This window comes from Carassius auratus, chromosome 19 (genome assembly GCF_003368295.1).
Source record: "Carassius auratus strain Wakin chromosome 19, ASM336829v1, whole genome shotgun sequence".
In the NCBI taxonomy this organism is placed as follows: Eukaryota; Metazoa; Chordata; class Actinopteri; order Cypriniformes; family Cyprinidae; genus Carassius; species Carassius auratus.
This window is the reverse complement of record NC_039261.1, coordinates 15475462-15491400: the sequence shown is the minus strand read 5'-3', so window position 1 is coordinate 15491400 and position 15939 is coordinate 15475462. Positions and strand designations below refer to the sequence as shown.

Sequence of the window (15939 nt, the reverse complement as noted above, 5' to 3'; positions counted from 1 at the left end):
CAACGAGGCTTCGAGTCGATGAGAATGAGAAAAAAAAATACCTACCGTATATATATATATATATATATATATATATAAAATATTAATAATAAAAGTACATTCTCAATCCCAATGGTTTGTGTTCATTTTACCTTTTAGCAGTATTAACTGCAAATTAATGCTGTGTCCATTTTGGACAATTTTGAGCTTCAATTAGCATATTAGCTAACAACAAACTGTGACTTTCAAAATGTTTAGTTTTGTTGTTGAAGAGAATTTGGTATATTTAAACGTACAAATACTGTACTGTAAAATACTGTAGGCTATTCTAATCACTTCTGTCATATTTGATGTCCACAGGATTTATATCTTAAGCTTTAGCAAAGCAAGTAAGCAAACTCAGACGAGGAAAATTTGTCAATTGAAAAGACACTCACCTCAGCCGTTGAATCCTTGAAATTCCCGCCATTGAAGAGACAAAAAAAAATATATATAATAAAAATGAAATAAATTAATTGTACTGACGTCACTAAAGGGGATAAGGTTGTCTTAAAGTAGCGCATTCCCCAAAACGACAGGGTGGACAGCCATTCAAGGGACAAAAATGTCGTTTTTATTACCAAACGATCAATACACTAAAATTGAGTAATCCCTTTTACTTAAATATTAAATAATAACTTGTTTTATGAATTGACAATATTCCAAGAGCTACAATCATTTAAATGTAATGAGCAGTGCATGTGACATAGCAAAATAACACATCCTTGGAATAACAAGTTGTATCTAATGAGCCAAGTAATGATTTTGTGATGAATATAAAAACGTATAGTATAGTATAATTTTAGTAGTAGTAATTTTTATGTTAAGTAATAATGGCAAATGTGTTATGCACAGGACGCCAAAAAGCACCCGGTGATATTGACCCCCATAGTCATTTTGGTGTGTGTGTTTTTTATTCTTATCTCACTTTTAATTTTAGTAATTTTATTAGAACAAATGTTGACTTGCCAAGAACTGAATTAAAATAAATTGACGTTTTATTCATTTTACTTTATTTAATGTTTATTTTATTTAAATTAGCAAGCAGTTTTTAATTTTGTTGCTTATTTTGGTTGTGGGTAACAACAACTCTCAAATGCTTTTTTAACAAATCTTTATGAGCTTCTTTGGATTTGTGTATGTTTTCCATGTTTACGTTTACGTGTCTATAATATCTAACGCCCTCTAAAGGTCAAACCGGTGTATTTAAAAACAATTCCTCCATCGTGCGTTTTCATTGGCTCCACTACACCCACACGTCAGCACTTGAGGGCGGAAAACAGAACGGTGCTGGCGAATGATATCGCGTATGCAAATCCTTTTCAAATATTTCCCGGGAAATCTGAGTTTCGCGGGAGGACCTTTCGCGCGTAAACCTCATCCCCTACTTCATTGTCCGCTTCCTGGAGCCATTTTTCGCTCTAGCGAGAGGGAGTTCGCATCGCATTTTAATCTCTTACATCGGGTGTCTTAGCCTTTAGTGAGTTCACTCATATTACAGCGATGCGTTCCTAACACTGTGTGCTTTCATCATTTATGATTATTTTATATCCACTCGCTCGGATTAGAGAGAAAACGAGCCTCAAAGCACAAGTGGGACAAAGGGACCCTGCGCCTCTGAGGATCATGAGAAAGGGGGGTTCCTCGGTCCCAGGACAAGTCATGTTAACAGGGGTTGTTAGAGGTGAACAACACGGTGTTTTTAGTGCGGTTTCCGATCGACGGTGTGCAGCTTATTCCAGTGCAGCCCGAATACAAATAACCACACCGCCGTCCACTAATAATGTCTGTGTGTCCGAGGCTTCTGCTGACAGTTTATACACCACTCCTCTACAAGGAGCGACACCTGGGACAGGACTGCGACCCACACTAGGACGACCACCGGTAAGTGTCTGCTGTAACTCTGTGTTTAAAGTGAAGTGTTGCACATTCGAATCATTAGTAAATGTTAAGTCGTTAGGCTAAGTCCACTTAGCCTACTTCTGCTGTCATCATGGCTACTGCTGGAGCTGCTTTGTGCATTCAGTTTCTGGAGTAACTTAGGCAGGTTGATCGTGCAAAACTAATCAGCAAGTTTTATATATTTATTAAGACCTTTATCCAATGTCCCCCAAAAATGCGTAATGACTCATGACGACTGTTTACCACAAACAGACATGCATATTTCCGCAATGTAGTCCCTGCTGTTTTTACGATTTAACTTGAATTGTATTAGACAATACGACTGTACTGTATGATACGATATGCTTTTATGCATTGTTGATTTTTAAACTAAAAATATCAGTGGTGTAGTATTTGTAACTCGGCTGGTTGTCCAGTTGCACGCCTTTTAAAGTTTTCTTCGAAAGCTCGAGGGTTGCTGCTGCAAAGCGCTTTATATAGGTCTGATATCGAAAATATTAAGTGTAATATCGTTAAGTTATGGTCTAATATAAGTCTGCGAGTCTGCTTAACTCGCATAAGCTTGAATTAGTGGAGTCTAGGCCCTGGTTTGTTGTCTTTAGGATGGGGGATGGAGTCATTTCTGAGCTCGCGGACTCTGTGCTAAGCCAAATGTTTTGCTAACTGTTGTTTTTATCGTTATTTAGCGCTTAAACTCCTGAGTGGCATCTCTTGAGGAAGTAATTTGGCATACGTGAGGTCGATGGTTGTCATATTGCCCAAACTTAAACGACTTATCAAGAGATCAAACTTTTTTGTTCTACAGGGTCCATGACACGAAACAATGTAGAAATTATAAACACTTCAGACTTGACTAATTTAGATGGTTTCAATTTAAAAACCACAGATGTAAAACAAGTGAATTGCAAGTGGGGGAAAAAACATTGGTTAGAAAAGCAGATGGGGATGAATGAAGGAACAACAGTAACGATTAAAAAAAAATTGTCATACAAGATTGTCATTATATTGTGAATATCATAAAACCATAAAACAATGAGGTTAAATATACGACTAGGAGCATTTTAATGTCAATCTAATGTTGATGTGAATAAAAACGGTCTTTTTTGAGACGTTTAAAAAATATGTAATGAAGTTGTTTTTCTTTTCTGCAAAATTAAGGTTTGCAAAAATCTATTATCTCATTTGTATAGAGATGTAGTAAGTTATAACTTGACAAACTGGACATTAAATTCAGCAAATCAGATTTTATCAAGTTTTTTTTTATTTTATTTTTTATACCCCTGATACGAAAATATGGATTTTTTTTTCTTTACATTTACACTAGTTGCAATGCATGTATGCATTTTTGTAACACTTTAAAAGGGCACTTCCTATGACATCAAACTGTGTTTCCTATGTAGCATATTATGATGACAGCAATGTTTTTGCAACATGCAAAATGCAAAAAATAGATCAGGACTGCATCTATAATTATCTCTGGGTCAGTGGTACTTTTAAGTTTCTCAGTGGTCACTGAGTTTAAGGCTTTGGTAATGGAGGACAGCCATTTTGCTTCCGCTTACTCCCAAGTCTGTTGACTTAAGTGTTGTATTATTAGGAAAAACTAATATCTGCTGCTTTTTGTGAGATGATTCCTGAATGGTTTGCAAAAACAAAAATGCACTTTTAGGCCCTTAACAGTTTAGACCCTCTTGATAAATTTTGTATTGGCCACAGACAATATAATGGCAGATTTTGTGACTTATTACCCAATAATTTTGCCAACTTTTCCAAATAACATAAGTGTTGGGCTCAATCCACTCATAGACATTTCTATGAATAATGCATTCTGTTCTTAAAATGAGGACATTGACTAGTTAAATATTGCATAAAATGGGATTTTTTGCTTTTCTGTGCATTTCAGTTGTATAGTTATTATACTGCAGATGTAATCTAGTAACCCTACAAGATTGGATCACCTTTCATATTTTATTTTCTTGAAACAGGCTAAAAGGAGACTTGAGTTAGACATCACAGACCACCAATACAGCGAGCCAGCTAAAACCCTTCGGAGTCGCAAAGGAGCTCTTAAACTGAAGGTCCCCAAAGGTATAAAGCTCATTCTGTGATCCATGGTTTTGCTCATGTGATAAGCATGTAGAGCCACCTAATATTAAGTTATACCATGTAATTACATCACAAACCAACCCTCCTTCATTCTGCTGCAGAGTTATAAATGATTAAATGACCTCTTATATTTCAGCCCCCAAAACCCCACCGGAGAAGACCCGATACGACACATCCTTGGGATTCTTGACTAAAAAGTTCTGTCAACTGCTTGCGCAGTCCTCCGATGGAGTGCTGGATCTCAATAAAGCCGCCATTGTGCTCAACGTCCAGAAGCGACGTCTTTATGACATCACCAACGTGCTGGAGGGGGTGCGCCTCATCAAGAAGAAGTCAAAGAACAACATACAATGGCTGTGAGTTACTTAAAAGTGTGGTTTGCATTAAACAGCGCTGATTATTTTGGACGTTTATTATATTTGAGCTCTTTGCTGTTTGCAGGGGCTCCAGTTTGCCGTCAGAGGGTGGGTTTCCATCTCCAGCCGTTCAGAGTCAGAGCCTGGCCAGAGAAATGCTGGCGCTCACTCAGGAGGAGAGACGCCTGGATGAGCTGATTCAGACCTGCACGCGTAACGTCCAGCAGATGACTGAGGAGATACACAGTCAGAAATATCCTTTATTAGCACTCAGCTGTACTTTCTCAAGTGTGTAATGGCCACTGAAGATCAGGAAACGAGAGCACTGGACGGAATGAAAGTAATTCCCTCTTTTGTCCTTAACTTTTCTCACATATGCCTATGTGACCTATCAGGACATCCAAAGAATAAAGAGCCTAAGAGACCAAACCGTCATAGCGGTTAAGGCTCCATCAGAAACAAAGTTGGAAGTGCCTGACCCAAAGGAGGTAAACAAATTTTAAGTTTTAGTTTATGCATATTAAAGGGGTGGTTGATTTGTGATTGTATCACTTTTTTTACATTAGTGTGTAATGTTGGTGTTTGAGCATGAACAATATCTGCAAAGTTTCAACGCTGAACATTCAATGCAAACAGAGATATCGTCTTTTAAAATTCATTGCAGTTTAATGCCTACAAAAACGTCTCGTAGGGACTACAAGAAGTTACTCCTCTGGATCATGCAACAAAGAGGGCAAGGCCAAGACCTTTAGATATGAGGAAGAGTTGTTGCCATGCTGTTAAAACTAGGGGTTCACCAAAGTGTCTATTTATATATGAACTCGCGATTTTGTCTTCTAACAATTCCTATGGATTCACAAGTTTCAAAATCGATGTTCTAAAGCAGCGGTTCTTGCAAAAAAAAAATGAGTATAATTTTTTTTTTTGTAGTTTAATTCAAAAAAGCAAACTTTCTTATTCTAGATTCATTGCACACAAACTAAAATATTTCAAGAGTTTTGTTTTAATTCTGATGGTTATGACTTAAAGCTTAGGAAAATTCAAAATTCAGTATCTCAAATTATATTTTCCTAAGGATCAATTTAAAAAGATTTACAAAACAGAAATGTTCAATATCTCCAAAGGTGGTTTAATTATGCACTCAATACTTGATTGGTGCTCCTTTTGCATTAATTACTGTTTCAATACAGTGTGACATAGAGGCGATCAGACTGTGGCACTGCTGAGGCGTTATTGAAGCCCAGGCTGCTTTGATGGCGGCCTTCGTCTCCTCTGTATTGTTTGTCAGATGTTACTAATCTTCACGATACCCCATAGATTTACTGTGAGGTTCAGGTCAGGTGAGTTGGCTGGCCAATCAAGCACAATAATATTATGGTCCTCAAACCACTTGGAAGTGGTTTTTGATCTGTGGGCAGGTGCTAAAGTCCTACTGGAAAAGAAAATTAGCGTCTCCATAAAGCCTGGCAGCAGATGGAAGCATAAAGTGCTCCAAAATCTCCTTGTAGGTGGCTGCATTGACTTTGGACTTGATAAAACACAATGGAGCAACCCCAGCAGACGTCACAACACTCCAAATCATCACTGACTTCAGAAACTTCACACTGGACTCTGTGCCTCTCCAGTCTTGCTCCAGACCTTGATTTCCAAATGAAATGCTGAAATTACTTTGTTGACCACAGAGCAACAGTCCAGTTCTTTTTCTCCTTTCCCCAGGTAAAATGCTTCTGACGTCTCTTCTGGTTCAGGAGTGGCTTTGTTCTAGGAATGTGACAGGTGTAGCCCTTTTCCTGAAGACATCGGAGTGTGGTGACTCTTAATGCGCTGACTCCGGCTTCAGTCCACTCCTTGTGAAGTCCACATCCCTGTTGCTTGTGCACCTTTTCCTACCACACTTTTTCCTTCCAGTCAACTTCCTATGAATGTTTTGATACAGCACTCTGTGAACAGACAGCCCTTTCAGCAATGATCTCCTGTGGCTTACCCTCCTTGTAGAGGGTGTTGATTATGGTGATCTGGACAACTGTCAAGTCCTTAATCTTCCTCATAATAATAGCCCAAGAGGAACCCAGTATTTATACTCAAAATTAATCAAACTAATCAAGCTCAAAATGGAATACTCAAATGAGATACTGAATTTAAAATTTTCCTAAGCCGTAAATCGTAACCATCAGAATTAAACCAAAAACTCTTGAAATATTTCAGTTTGTGTGGAATGAATCTAGTGTATGTTTATGTATAGTTTGTGTGTATATTTTTTTTTATTACGAAAAGTAAAGACATGATATTCTAATTTGAGATGCACCTGTACGATGAGGGATTTACATAGACAAACAAGCAATTGCCGTGCTGTATTACAGCTTTAAGCATGTCTAAAAGTATGAAACAACAACAAACAAAAAAGCATACCATTAATAGCCATGATGCACAAGTCCTGCATGATCCTCTTCACTAATATTCTCTGCATCTCAGTCGGGCTCAAATCGATGAGTAATATTGGCAACGTTATTGTTTACAATGAAACCATAGGTCATGGGTGTAAATCACAACACACTGGACCAGCGAACCAATTTGAGCCCATTGCGTGTTTCTGAAGGAGGGGCTTCATGAAGTCAGTAAATGATTGTAGTGTTCGGAGTAGTCTCAGCCTCAGATATCACGCTCGCAGACCATTGGCTGAATGTCTGATGCATATGGCACATGGATTGTAATCAGATTCGTTGAATTATGCAAGATTTCTGGGAGACGTGTGTCGCGTTCTTTAAGGTTCCGCCTGATAACAAAGATGATGTGCCACCAAAACCCCTCATAAAAGAAAGCTGTCATGTTTACTACTGTGACAGGTACTTATCAGGATAAACTAAACACTGGATTCTCAAAAGTATGTAAAATATTTAAAGGTCATGGCACAGAATCCTTAAAATACGTTCGAGTTTAAAGGGATAGTTCACCCCAAAATTTAAATTCTTTATCTGCTTACCCCCAGGGCATCCAAGATGTATGTTTCTTCAGTAGAACACTGAGATTTTTTTAAACCGTTTGTCTGTCAGTCTTATAATGGAGGTGAATGGTAATCATGGCTAAAACGTACAATAAAATAAAAGTTAAACCCTGTGGCTCGTGACAATACATTGATGTATAAAGACACAAAACGATCATTCTGTGCAAGAAGCCTGAACAGTATTTGTATCACATTTTACCTCCAATGCACTGCAATTGCGTGTCCCGGTGGGTAAATACATTTTACTTTATTTGCGGGCTGGGGCAGGCCAAATAATTTCATAAAAGTGGGACCCGGGGGTTGGAAAAAAAACCCAACCCGCGCATCACTAAGCTGCATGTGCAAGCACAAGTGATACTGTGGCCGCCGGTCCATGACTGGTAGAAAAAGAGTTTTCTCCTCTAAAAGAAAAGATTGCACAACTGACAGAATAAGTTACAATATCTGAGATATTGCTGCTAAATTTTATTTGCCTTTTTTTTTCTTCTGTTGAATGCCATTTGCTTAAATTTATATTTATCTTTTGACATTTAATCTTCTGAGTTCAGAAACATTGTTTAATATAATCGCTGTTCATATTTTTATTCAAATTTCAGAATCAAGATAAATTTATTACTCTATCTCTAGTAATGTATTACTCTAAAGCACTATTCGGACGGGACTAGTTTTCTAAACTATGTTTGAGTTTCGATTCTTACCACCTGACGTCTGTGATTTTTCATGTACCAATTCGGACGGGACTAACATCTCCGCGTTTATTACAGAGGTGGGAGGGTCTGATTTGTGCATCTGGGACGTCACAGAGATCACGCGCTCTGTATGCGTGCATTGCATTCATTCAGAATGATTGCCTTAGTATTATTACACAATAAATACTAAATGGCTAGTATAACAAAATCATGTTAATGTGTGGATCCTTTAGTTTAACTTGTTTTCCTTTTTTTTTTTTTTTTTTTTTTTTTTTTTTTAAATTAAAACATTATGTAACTGAGTACATAAATGAACGCGAGTAATCTTACCTGATGCTGATATTACAATAGCCGGTATTAACAGTTTACGCGAACTTGCTCTTGATTTTATTATTTGTATTGTTTTTTTATTATTTATTTGCCGCTAAGCAAATATATCAAACATGCGCACTGTAAGAGCATCTACGGTAATTCACGTTGGCCAAAACACACAAGGAAACGCGTTGTGAAATAAAATATCACCGGCAATCACAGACATTCGCATTCGGACGGGATTAGTTTTCTCAGAGGATCACTGAGTTAGCTGAAAAACGGTAGGTAATTTGCTCTGGAATTATCACAGAGGTTGTGTGAGAAAAACACAGACATGGCAGATTCGGACGGGATTAAAATCACCAAGTACGTCTGTGAAACGCAGATTTCTCTAACGACCCCCTGTAAAACTAGTCCCGTCCGAATAGGGCTTAAGATGCTAGAGTCTTTAAATTTTCAGTTGATGCACAGTTTGTCCAGATCAAGTAAGCGAGTGATGTTTACCATGCTGTGAAAGGGAAACCTTAATAATATGGGGCAATGCAAAGGGGTTAAGAGGTCTTTTATACCCCTCTGAAAACAGTTATGTATATTATATTGCATTTCTACAGCAAAAAAGCATTCTACAGTAAATAGATCACTGTAAATTTTACACATTGCACCTTTAATACTATAAAGCACTACATTTTTTTTGTGTTTTCAGCTTTTCATATAAAAATATAGCACGCAGTTGCATCAAACAATGGTATAAACATCATTCAATGTTAATTGTAGTAATTATAATAATCGCAATTACAATTTCAAGGGAATAATCAACAAATATGATTTTTATCCTAATGGTGCAGTCCTCTTAGGGATGGGTACCAAAACCCGGTATTAAAATGGCCCCGGGGCTAAATTATGAAAGACTGTAGTATCATTAAGATCTGACCGTATCGGTTCTGCTTTCGGTACTGGAGGGGAAAAAATAAATGTACTATGTATTTTTGCTTACTACTGTTATCGTGCACATTTTATCTCACCAAACATTTATGTGCTATCATATTATGAAGTTTGTCTGTAAGATCTCTCATGCGCGCTGCGGAGGCTGTCAGTTAGTCACACACACACCACAATGACCGCGGCGCACGTACAGATAAAATGGTATAAAAACTCCCGCTTAATAATAAAGCATGATGATAGTGAAAAGATTTGCTTAATGTTATAGTGCACATTTTATCTTACCAAACATTTCTAATTTGCGATCATATTAAGACGTTTGTCTGTGAAATCTGCGAGATCTCTCGTGCGTGCCGCGGGGGAGGTCTGTCAGAGACACGCACAAGCCCCTTTCACACTGCCATTCTGGCAAATACAGGGGTAAAGTGTTCCTGCAATTGTTCTCTGGTCGCTAGATTTTGCGCTTTCACACTGCCAGTGATGACCCGGTATACGTGCGTGCTTTCACACACAACCCTTGAAGATCCCGTAACTGAAGCAAGCAAACGATCTCTGCATCAGCCCGGAAAGTGAGGAACTAACTGATCTCTGCTTCATTACAGTTTGCACATGTGTTTTAGTCGCGAACGTTGATCGTCCTTCAAAACAGCCGGTAAAAGAGTTGTGCGATAACGCGCTTCATCTCTTCGACACGGAATTAGATCTGGCTTTTGTTCACACAGCGCTCGTCCTGGGTCGAACTCTGCAATGTTACAAGGTCCCCGACCCGGTTTCAATTCGGTAATCAGCCCCGGGACATGGTTGCTTTCACACAGAAGGCGACCCGGCAATGTTCCGGAAATATTGCGGGTCCGACGTGCAGTGTGAAAGGGGCTACACACACACACACAAATAACGAGCACGGCGTGCACACACGCATAAGGGGCTGTTCACATTATGCGCCCTCAAGTTTATTTCAAATGTAGGCACGCGGTATGCGCGCTCATAATGGAAGCGACGAGCTCATTTTTTCCAGGCGCGTCCGCACCGTATAGTTAAAAACATCTCAACTTTTCAGAATGCCGCAAGCACACCGCAGGTCATTTAACTTCCTCACCTTTTCCGTAACAATGTTGAAAGCTCAGCCAAGATGAAGGAACAGCTGTATGTGGATTTTTAAATTAATTTAGTACCTGTGCTACTGCAAGCAGTTTTTAGTGCTGCAAATCCATGTATCCTTTGCTGAAATTTCCACGTCTTCATGGAGAGAGCAGGTCATGGTTGCTTAGCAACAACAGACTCCTCAGGAGCGCAAGTTCCAGAAGGCTTTGGGGGGAAAAAAATCAGAAAGCGGCGTGACTAACATTTTCCTCACGTTTTTAGACTTGATATGTGAACGGCCCCTTACAGTACGAAAACTCCTGCTTAATACAAAGAGTGACGATGGCGGAGACAGTAAAACGTTCCAAAGTTTGGTTATAATTCACTAGAGTTGATGCAGACAACGCCGGTTGTCATAAGTGCAACAAATTTTTGCATGTAAGGGTGGAAACAAGGCATATTTCCAAAGTGCATTATGTGCAGACAGAGAAATGCAAATTTTTCGACTGCCTAAACCAGGGGTTCCCAAACTTTTTAGCCCGCGACCCCATGATAAATGCGCTGCTGCCCCGCGACCCCCCCCCCCCCCCCCCAAAAAAAAACACCTCTCGTCGCGTGAAATTTACGGCAAATCGATTTTATGCCCAGTCTCAAAGCACACAAAGTTAGATTTTATTGTTCTGCGTGCAAAATCAGTGTTACAATTCTGCATGAGCTGCTCGATATCCACCTGTTCTCTCTCGGAAAGTAACTTTGCAGCTATGTTGGGTTGAACTCGTTCATTATTCTGCCATCAGGAACCAGTCGAGTAAGTCTGAGCTGCTCACACCCGTGCGCGCGCGCACACACGCGCACACGCACACACACACACACACACACACACTCTCTCATGCTAATCCGTTAGATGTGTCACTTTATGCTTTCCATGGTGACGCGTCATTGCTTGTCACGTGACATACCGCAGCAACAACAGAGCTGAATGAATGATCTGCTTTTGTCATTTTTCCTTTTTTATTCAAAATATTAACAAATTTGTTAGATATGGCATGAAATAGCTGATATTCCGATTGTCAAATATATGCAAGTGGAAGTGTTTTGTTGTTTAAACACCTTTATAACGATCGCGTTAGTTGAGCTGTATGCGCGATGGGCGCCGCCATCTTAGTTTGTGCCGCAGACGCAGTTCAGAGAATCAGATCTGTTGGATTTACAACACGTGAATTCATCCACTTCTCCCGAAATACATAAAAGTAAGTGGCTGGTGAACTGGGAGAATAATGGAGTAAACTTTAAAGTTACTTACACAATGTGTATCTGATATGAATAAAATGTGTCTAATTATAATGAAAAAGATTATTATTGCCTCTTCCTTTGACATCAGTGTGTATTTTACAAACTCTAAATGTATTGTTTTTTCTAGTACTTATACGTCTGAAACCTAAAATAAACATTGTGGTTGAAAACACTGAAAAGTTGTGATGACAGCTCTGAGCGCACTTGTCTCTGGCTCAGCGCCAGCCAACTCGCGAGAGCACATTTGAATTTCACGTCATGCACTGACCGGTGTGGTCGTACACTCCAGGGACTAGCCTAGACTGATCACACCGGTGTGATCGTACGTGCGATGCGAAAGAGTTAAATTACTTGAAACAAAAATATATAAAGCCTATATCGAAATCATCTCACGACCCCTGCGCAGGGTCAAAGTAACACAAAACAAAGTACCGATAAGAATACCGTTAAAGTACTGGACCGTTAAGCAGTATCGGTAAGAGTAGTAATACTGTTAAGACTTCGGGATGGGTGTCGTTAAGGTTTTATGGCTAAGGCTACGTCCACATAGCCTGGATATGCCAGATCAGTATGTGGCACTGTTATTCTGCCACAGAGATGAATTAAAAACAGTGAAGACTTGGACTATGCGCATTAATCTTGCCTGCAGTATACAAACAGACATGGAACAATACACTTATTAATCTGTTAATGCTAGTTTATAAGACAATCGTTCAGTGGTCATGTTTGTGTTACGTGATGTAGCAGAGTCTGACTAGGGGTGAGACGTGGGCTGATGACATTGTTTCAGAAAATATACGGATTCACCGTCCACATGAAAATGCATGAGTTTTCAGATTTTATCCACTCTGGGACCCGGTTAAAAAAAAATATTGGTTTAACTCTCCTAAAACAACGCATCCGTGTGGACGAAACGGCTATACGATACAAAATTTGTGTATACAGCTAAACGTGTCTGTGTGGGTAAGTGAGTTTGACGTATTTTGTTTTTGTTTCAATTGACACTGAATTGACGCATTTTAAAGTGAGCGTTAAATGCGCACAACACTTTGAAGTGGTTTAAAAGTTAAGGTAAGCAAAGAAAAGCAAGAAAACTCCAAATCAAAAGCATTTTTTCACTTTCAGTTGAAATTGCCACTGATTTGAAAGTGGAAGTAAAAGGCGCGTGACCCTGCCCATCAAAAATAAAAAAAAATCAAGACCGAAGTGTCAAAGGGGACAGAAGAGACCAAAAGAGTAGGTTGGGTATAGTGTTTTTTTTTTTTTTTTTTTTTTGATGCTTTTAAAACTGTACCAGTGCAGGAACGGATACTTAAGAAAAAAAGAAAAAAAAAAAGCCTCAACCCTATGCAAAACATTTAAAGAACATTACAAATATCTAAAATCCATAATTTCACACGATCCTTGGATGCTCTCATTTCCTAATTTGTGCTTCCCTTACTATAAGGCTAATAAATGTATTCCATATAAATGGCCATTCTTTATAAAGTCGTTTGGAAAGTACAGTGCTGTGCAAAAGTCTTGGGCACATTAGTATTAAAACCCCCCAAAAAAGGGTTTTAAGCCAGTTATTTATATATTTTATAGTATGTCAGTAGGGAATATGTCTACATTTCCAAACATTCATTTTGCCATTTTAATAATCTAGCAGTCTGACAATAGCAAAATGAAAGTTTGGGAATGTAAACCGATATGTTCTACCTACACACTACAGCAAAATATATACATAATGAGAGCACCATTCTTTGGGGTGTATGTATAAAGTACATATTTAAATCTGCTTAATTTAATTATAAGTTTAAAGTATATGTTCATATGTGTTAAGGGCTAGATTGTCGCTGGAGGAAACGGCTGCAATGTGACGAGCGATGAACGGAGCAGACTTTACAGTAGATGAGAAACCGATTGCTCCTTCGGGACTTTTGTAAACTATATTTATGACGAAGAACTGCACATATACGGATATTCTAACAATCTATCGATATGCACAACTTTTTCTGTTTGAGTCCGCTCGCGCTGCTCCGCCGCGGTCTGTGGATTGAAGAGTGCGCTGAAAGACTGAGGAGACCGCTCTGCTGCCGTTTTCATATGAAATTTAAGCGATCGCGAATTTGTGTACGGTTTATGGAGCTAAATGTATAGCCCCGCCTAAAAAGCCTAGCAACGCCCCTGCTTGTGTACATTTCGGAGAACCAGGACAAATCTTTCAGTCAATCGCTTAAGCATTTTAGAGGAACCGAAATGAGGCACCAAAATCTGTGTTCTGATTCTGTTCAGTGCATACCGGTACCTGGTGCCATATTGGTACCGGGTTTCGGTACCCAACTCTACAAAAGTGATTGTAAATGGGAATGTCTCACTTTGTTTACTTGTGCTTGGGTTGACAAAAATGCTTCTCAATACGCTTCTTGTAAACCGGGTCTACTTGTTACTTTGGATCTAGTAGAGGCAGCTCATGTAAGTGAAAGTGATTTGTATTTGTTCTATATACTTTAACTCCTTTTTAATGTCAATTCAGAGTTTACAGGTCCACCTGAGTAGCTCCAAGGGTCCCATTGATGTTTTCCTCTGTACGGACGGTGGTGACTCCGGGAGCCTGCTGCAAAACGGCCTTGATGTGAATGGAAATCACCCTGCGTTTCTCAAAGTCTCCCAAGGCAAGGACTTCAACAGCAACATTACCTTGGTTCTTCCAATTAAGTTCATCTTTCAAGTATTTTTTTATTTTTTTTCCTTGTTCTTTATAATTTCAGAAGCCGCTACAGATGGAATGGCTGATGGTGTGAAGATGAACGGCAGCTCTAACGGTTATGGGCCCCTGACTGAAAGTGCCCCCATGTCACCCCTCAGTTCCTCCTTGTCTTCCATTCTCCAGCAGCCGGAGGAGGCCATCCCCTTCGTGCCGCTGTCTCCTGCTCTTCTCAGCGATGAATACATGCTGGGTTTGAGTGATGAGCAGGGCATAAGCGATCTGTTTGACTCCTGTGACCTGGACACGCTAGCACTGGATGACCTGCTCAGGATATGAGCGATCAAGTTAGGTGATTGTGCTGCTTAGTTCCTGAATGAAATCTGGATCGGGAAGATTGGTGGGCAAAACTCTGGGGAAGAACTACAGACTGAACTTCATGAATTCTAGAATTGTCCTCGTCGCATTTGACGTTGACCGTTTACGTATGGATCTTACTGCTATGGGATCCAAGGTTTCTGTTGTCTGATACTGTATAGATTGGTTACTGCATCCTAAAATGTCCTTTTAAAGTTATTTTTAGTATGGTGAATTGCATGAGCGGTGTGGATTGTCTGTGAACTTTTGTCCTATTGGTTTTCCTGACGGCACCTCTACAAATAACGCTGAAATGTCACAGTTTCTTAAATGAAGTATTTCTCTACTCTCTATCTGGACGTTTCTGTCCATTTGAGAATCTCTTGCTTGCTTTCTTGGGGAAAAAGCAACATCTCAGCATCAGAGGCTAGCCAAGTATCAAAGAAGATCAGCGAGTTGTTTCTTCATTGAATGATCCAAAGTGCATTTGGTGCTCCTTCATTTAGTCAGTTTTTTTGCCGGTGTTCATCATCTAAGGGGACAGATCAAGGAGCGAGTGCTTTGTGTGGTGATCTGGGTAAAATCAAATGATTTTTTTTTTTTCTGAATTATAGTTTATCCCATTTGTTACCAAATGATTTGGTGCAAAGAAATGTTCATGCATTTGGGTGCGATTCATTGTGTAAACAACATTGAAATGATTCTGCCTGTTCCAGTACTACAGGTTTGGCTAATTTTTTCAATTTTAGATTGGAAAGTGTGCTTTGGATATGCCCCTAATCTAGTCCCACTTAATGTTGAATGTATTTCAGTATCTGGATTGCACTGAAGCCTGAAGTCTTATGAAGCCATCAAAGACATCTGTGGCGTAAGTTGCCACACGATTATAAAAAATTGAGTGTCCCACTGAGAATTGTAGGTTTTTCAGTAGCTTCGTTTTTGTAGCTTTAATTCCCCAGCATTATTTCTCTTTTTTTCTATGTCCATTCCAATAAATTAACTTATGCCTTTTTTTCCCCCAAACATCTTCTGGAAAAGCCTCACTACGTGCTTATAAACGGGTCACTGTTTTAATTCTTTTTCAATCCTTATTCCTGCAAATTAGACTAGCGATCTGTTAAATTAGTTATTTTTTTTTTTTTTTTTTTTAAGCAAAGTTCAGTTGTTTAATACTTCAAATGTGAAGTAACTTATTGC

At 39.1% G+C, this 15939-nt stretch overlaps 1 protein-coding gene across 1 annotated transcript in view; it reads left to right on the top strand.

Moving 5' to 3' along the window:
- Positions 1 to 1388: 1388 nt before the first annotated feature.
- LOC113119549 (transcription factor E2F3-like) overlaps positions 1389 to 15939 on the top strand; it is a 15080-nt gene continuing 529 nt past the window's right edge. The window contains exons 1-7 of the mRNA XM_026289108.1: positions 1389 to 1902; positions 3906 to 4008; positions 4163 to 4382; positions 4468 to 4635; positions 4756 to 4870; positions 14215 to 14353; positions 14450 to 15939. The exon at positions 14450 to 15939 is cut by the window's right edge and continues 529 nt beyond it. Of these exons, the coding sequence (XP_026144893.1) occupies positions 1555 to 1902; positions 3906 to 4008; positions 4163 to 4382; positions 4468 to 4635; positions 4756 to 4870; positions 14215 to 14353; positions 14450 to 14724 (1368 nt within the window). The 5' untranslated portion in view covers positions 1389 to 1554 and the 3' untranslated portion in view covers positions 14725 to 15939. The remainder of the gene's footprint in view (positions 1903 to 3905; positions 4009 to 4162; positions 4383 to 4467; positions 4636 to 4755; positions 4871 to 14214; positions 14354 to 14449) is intronic.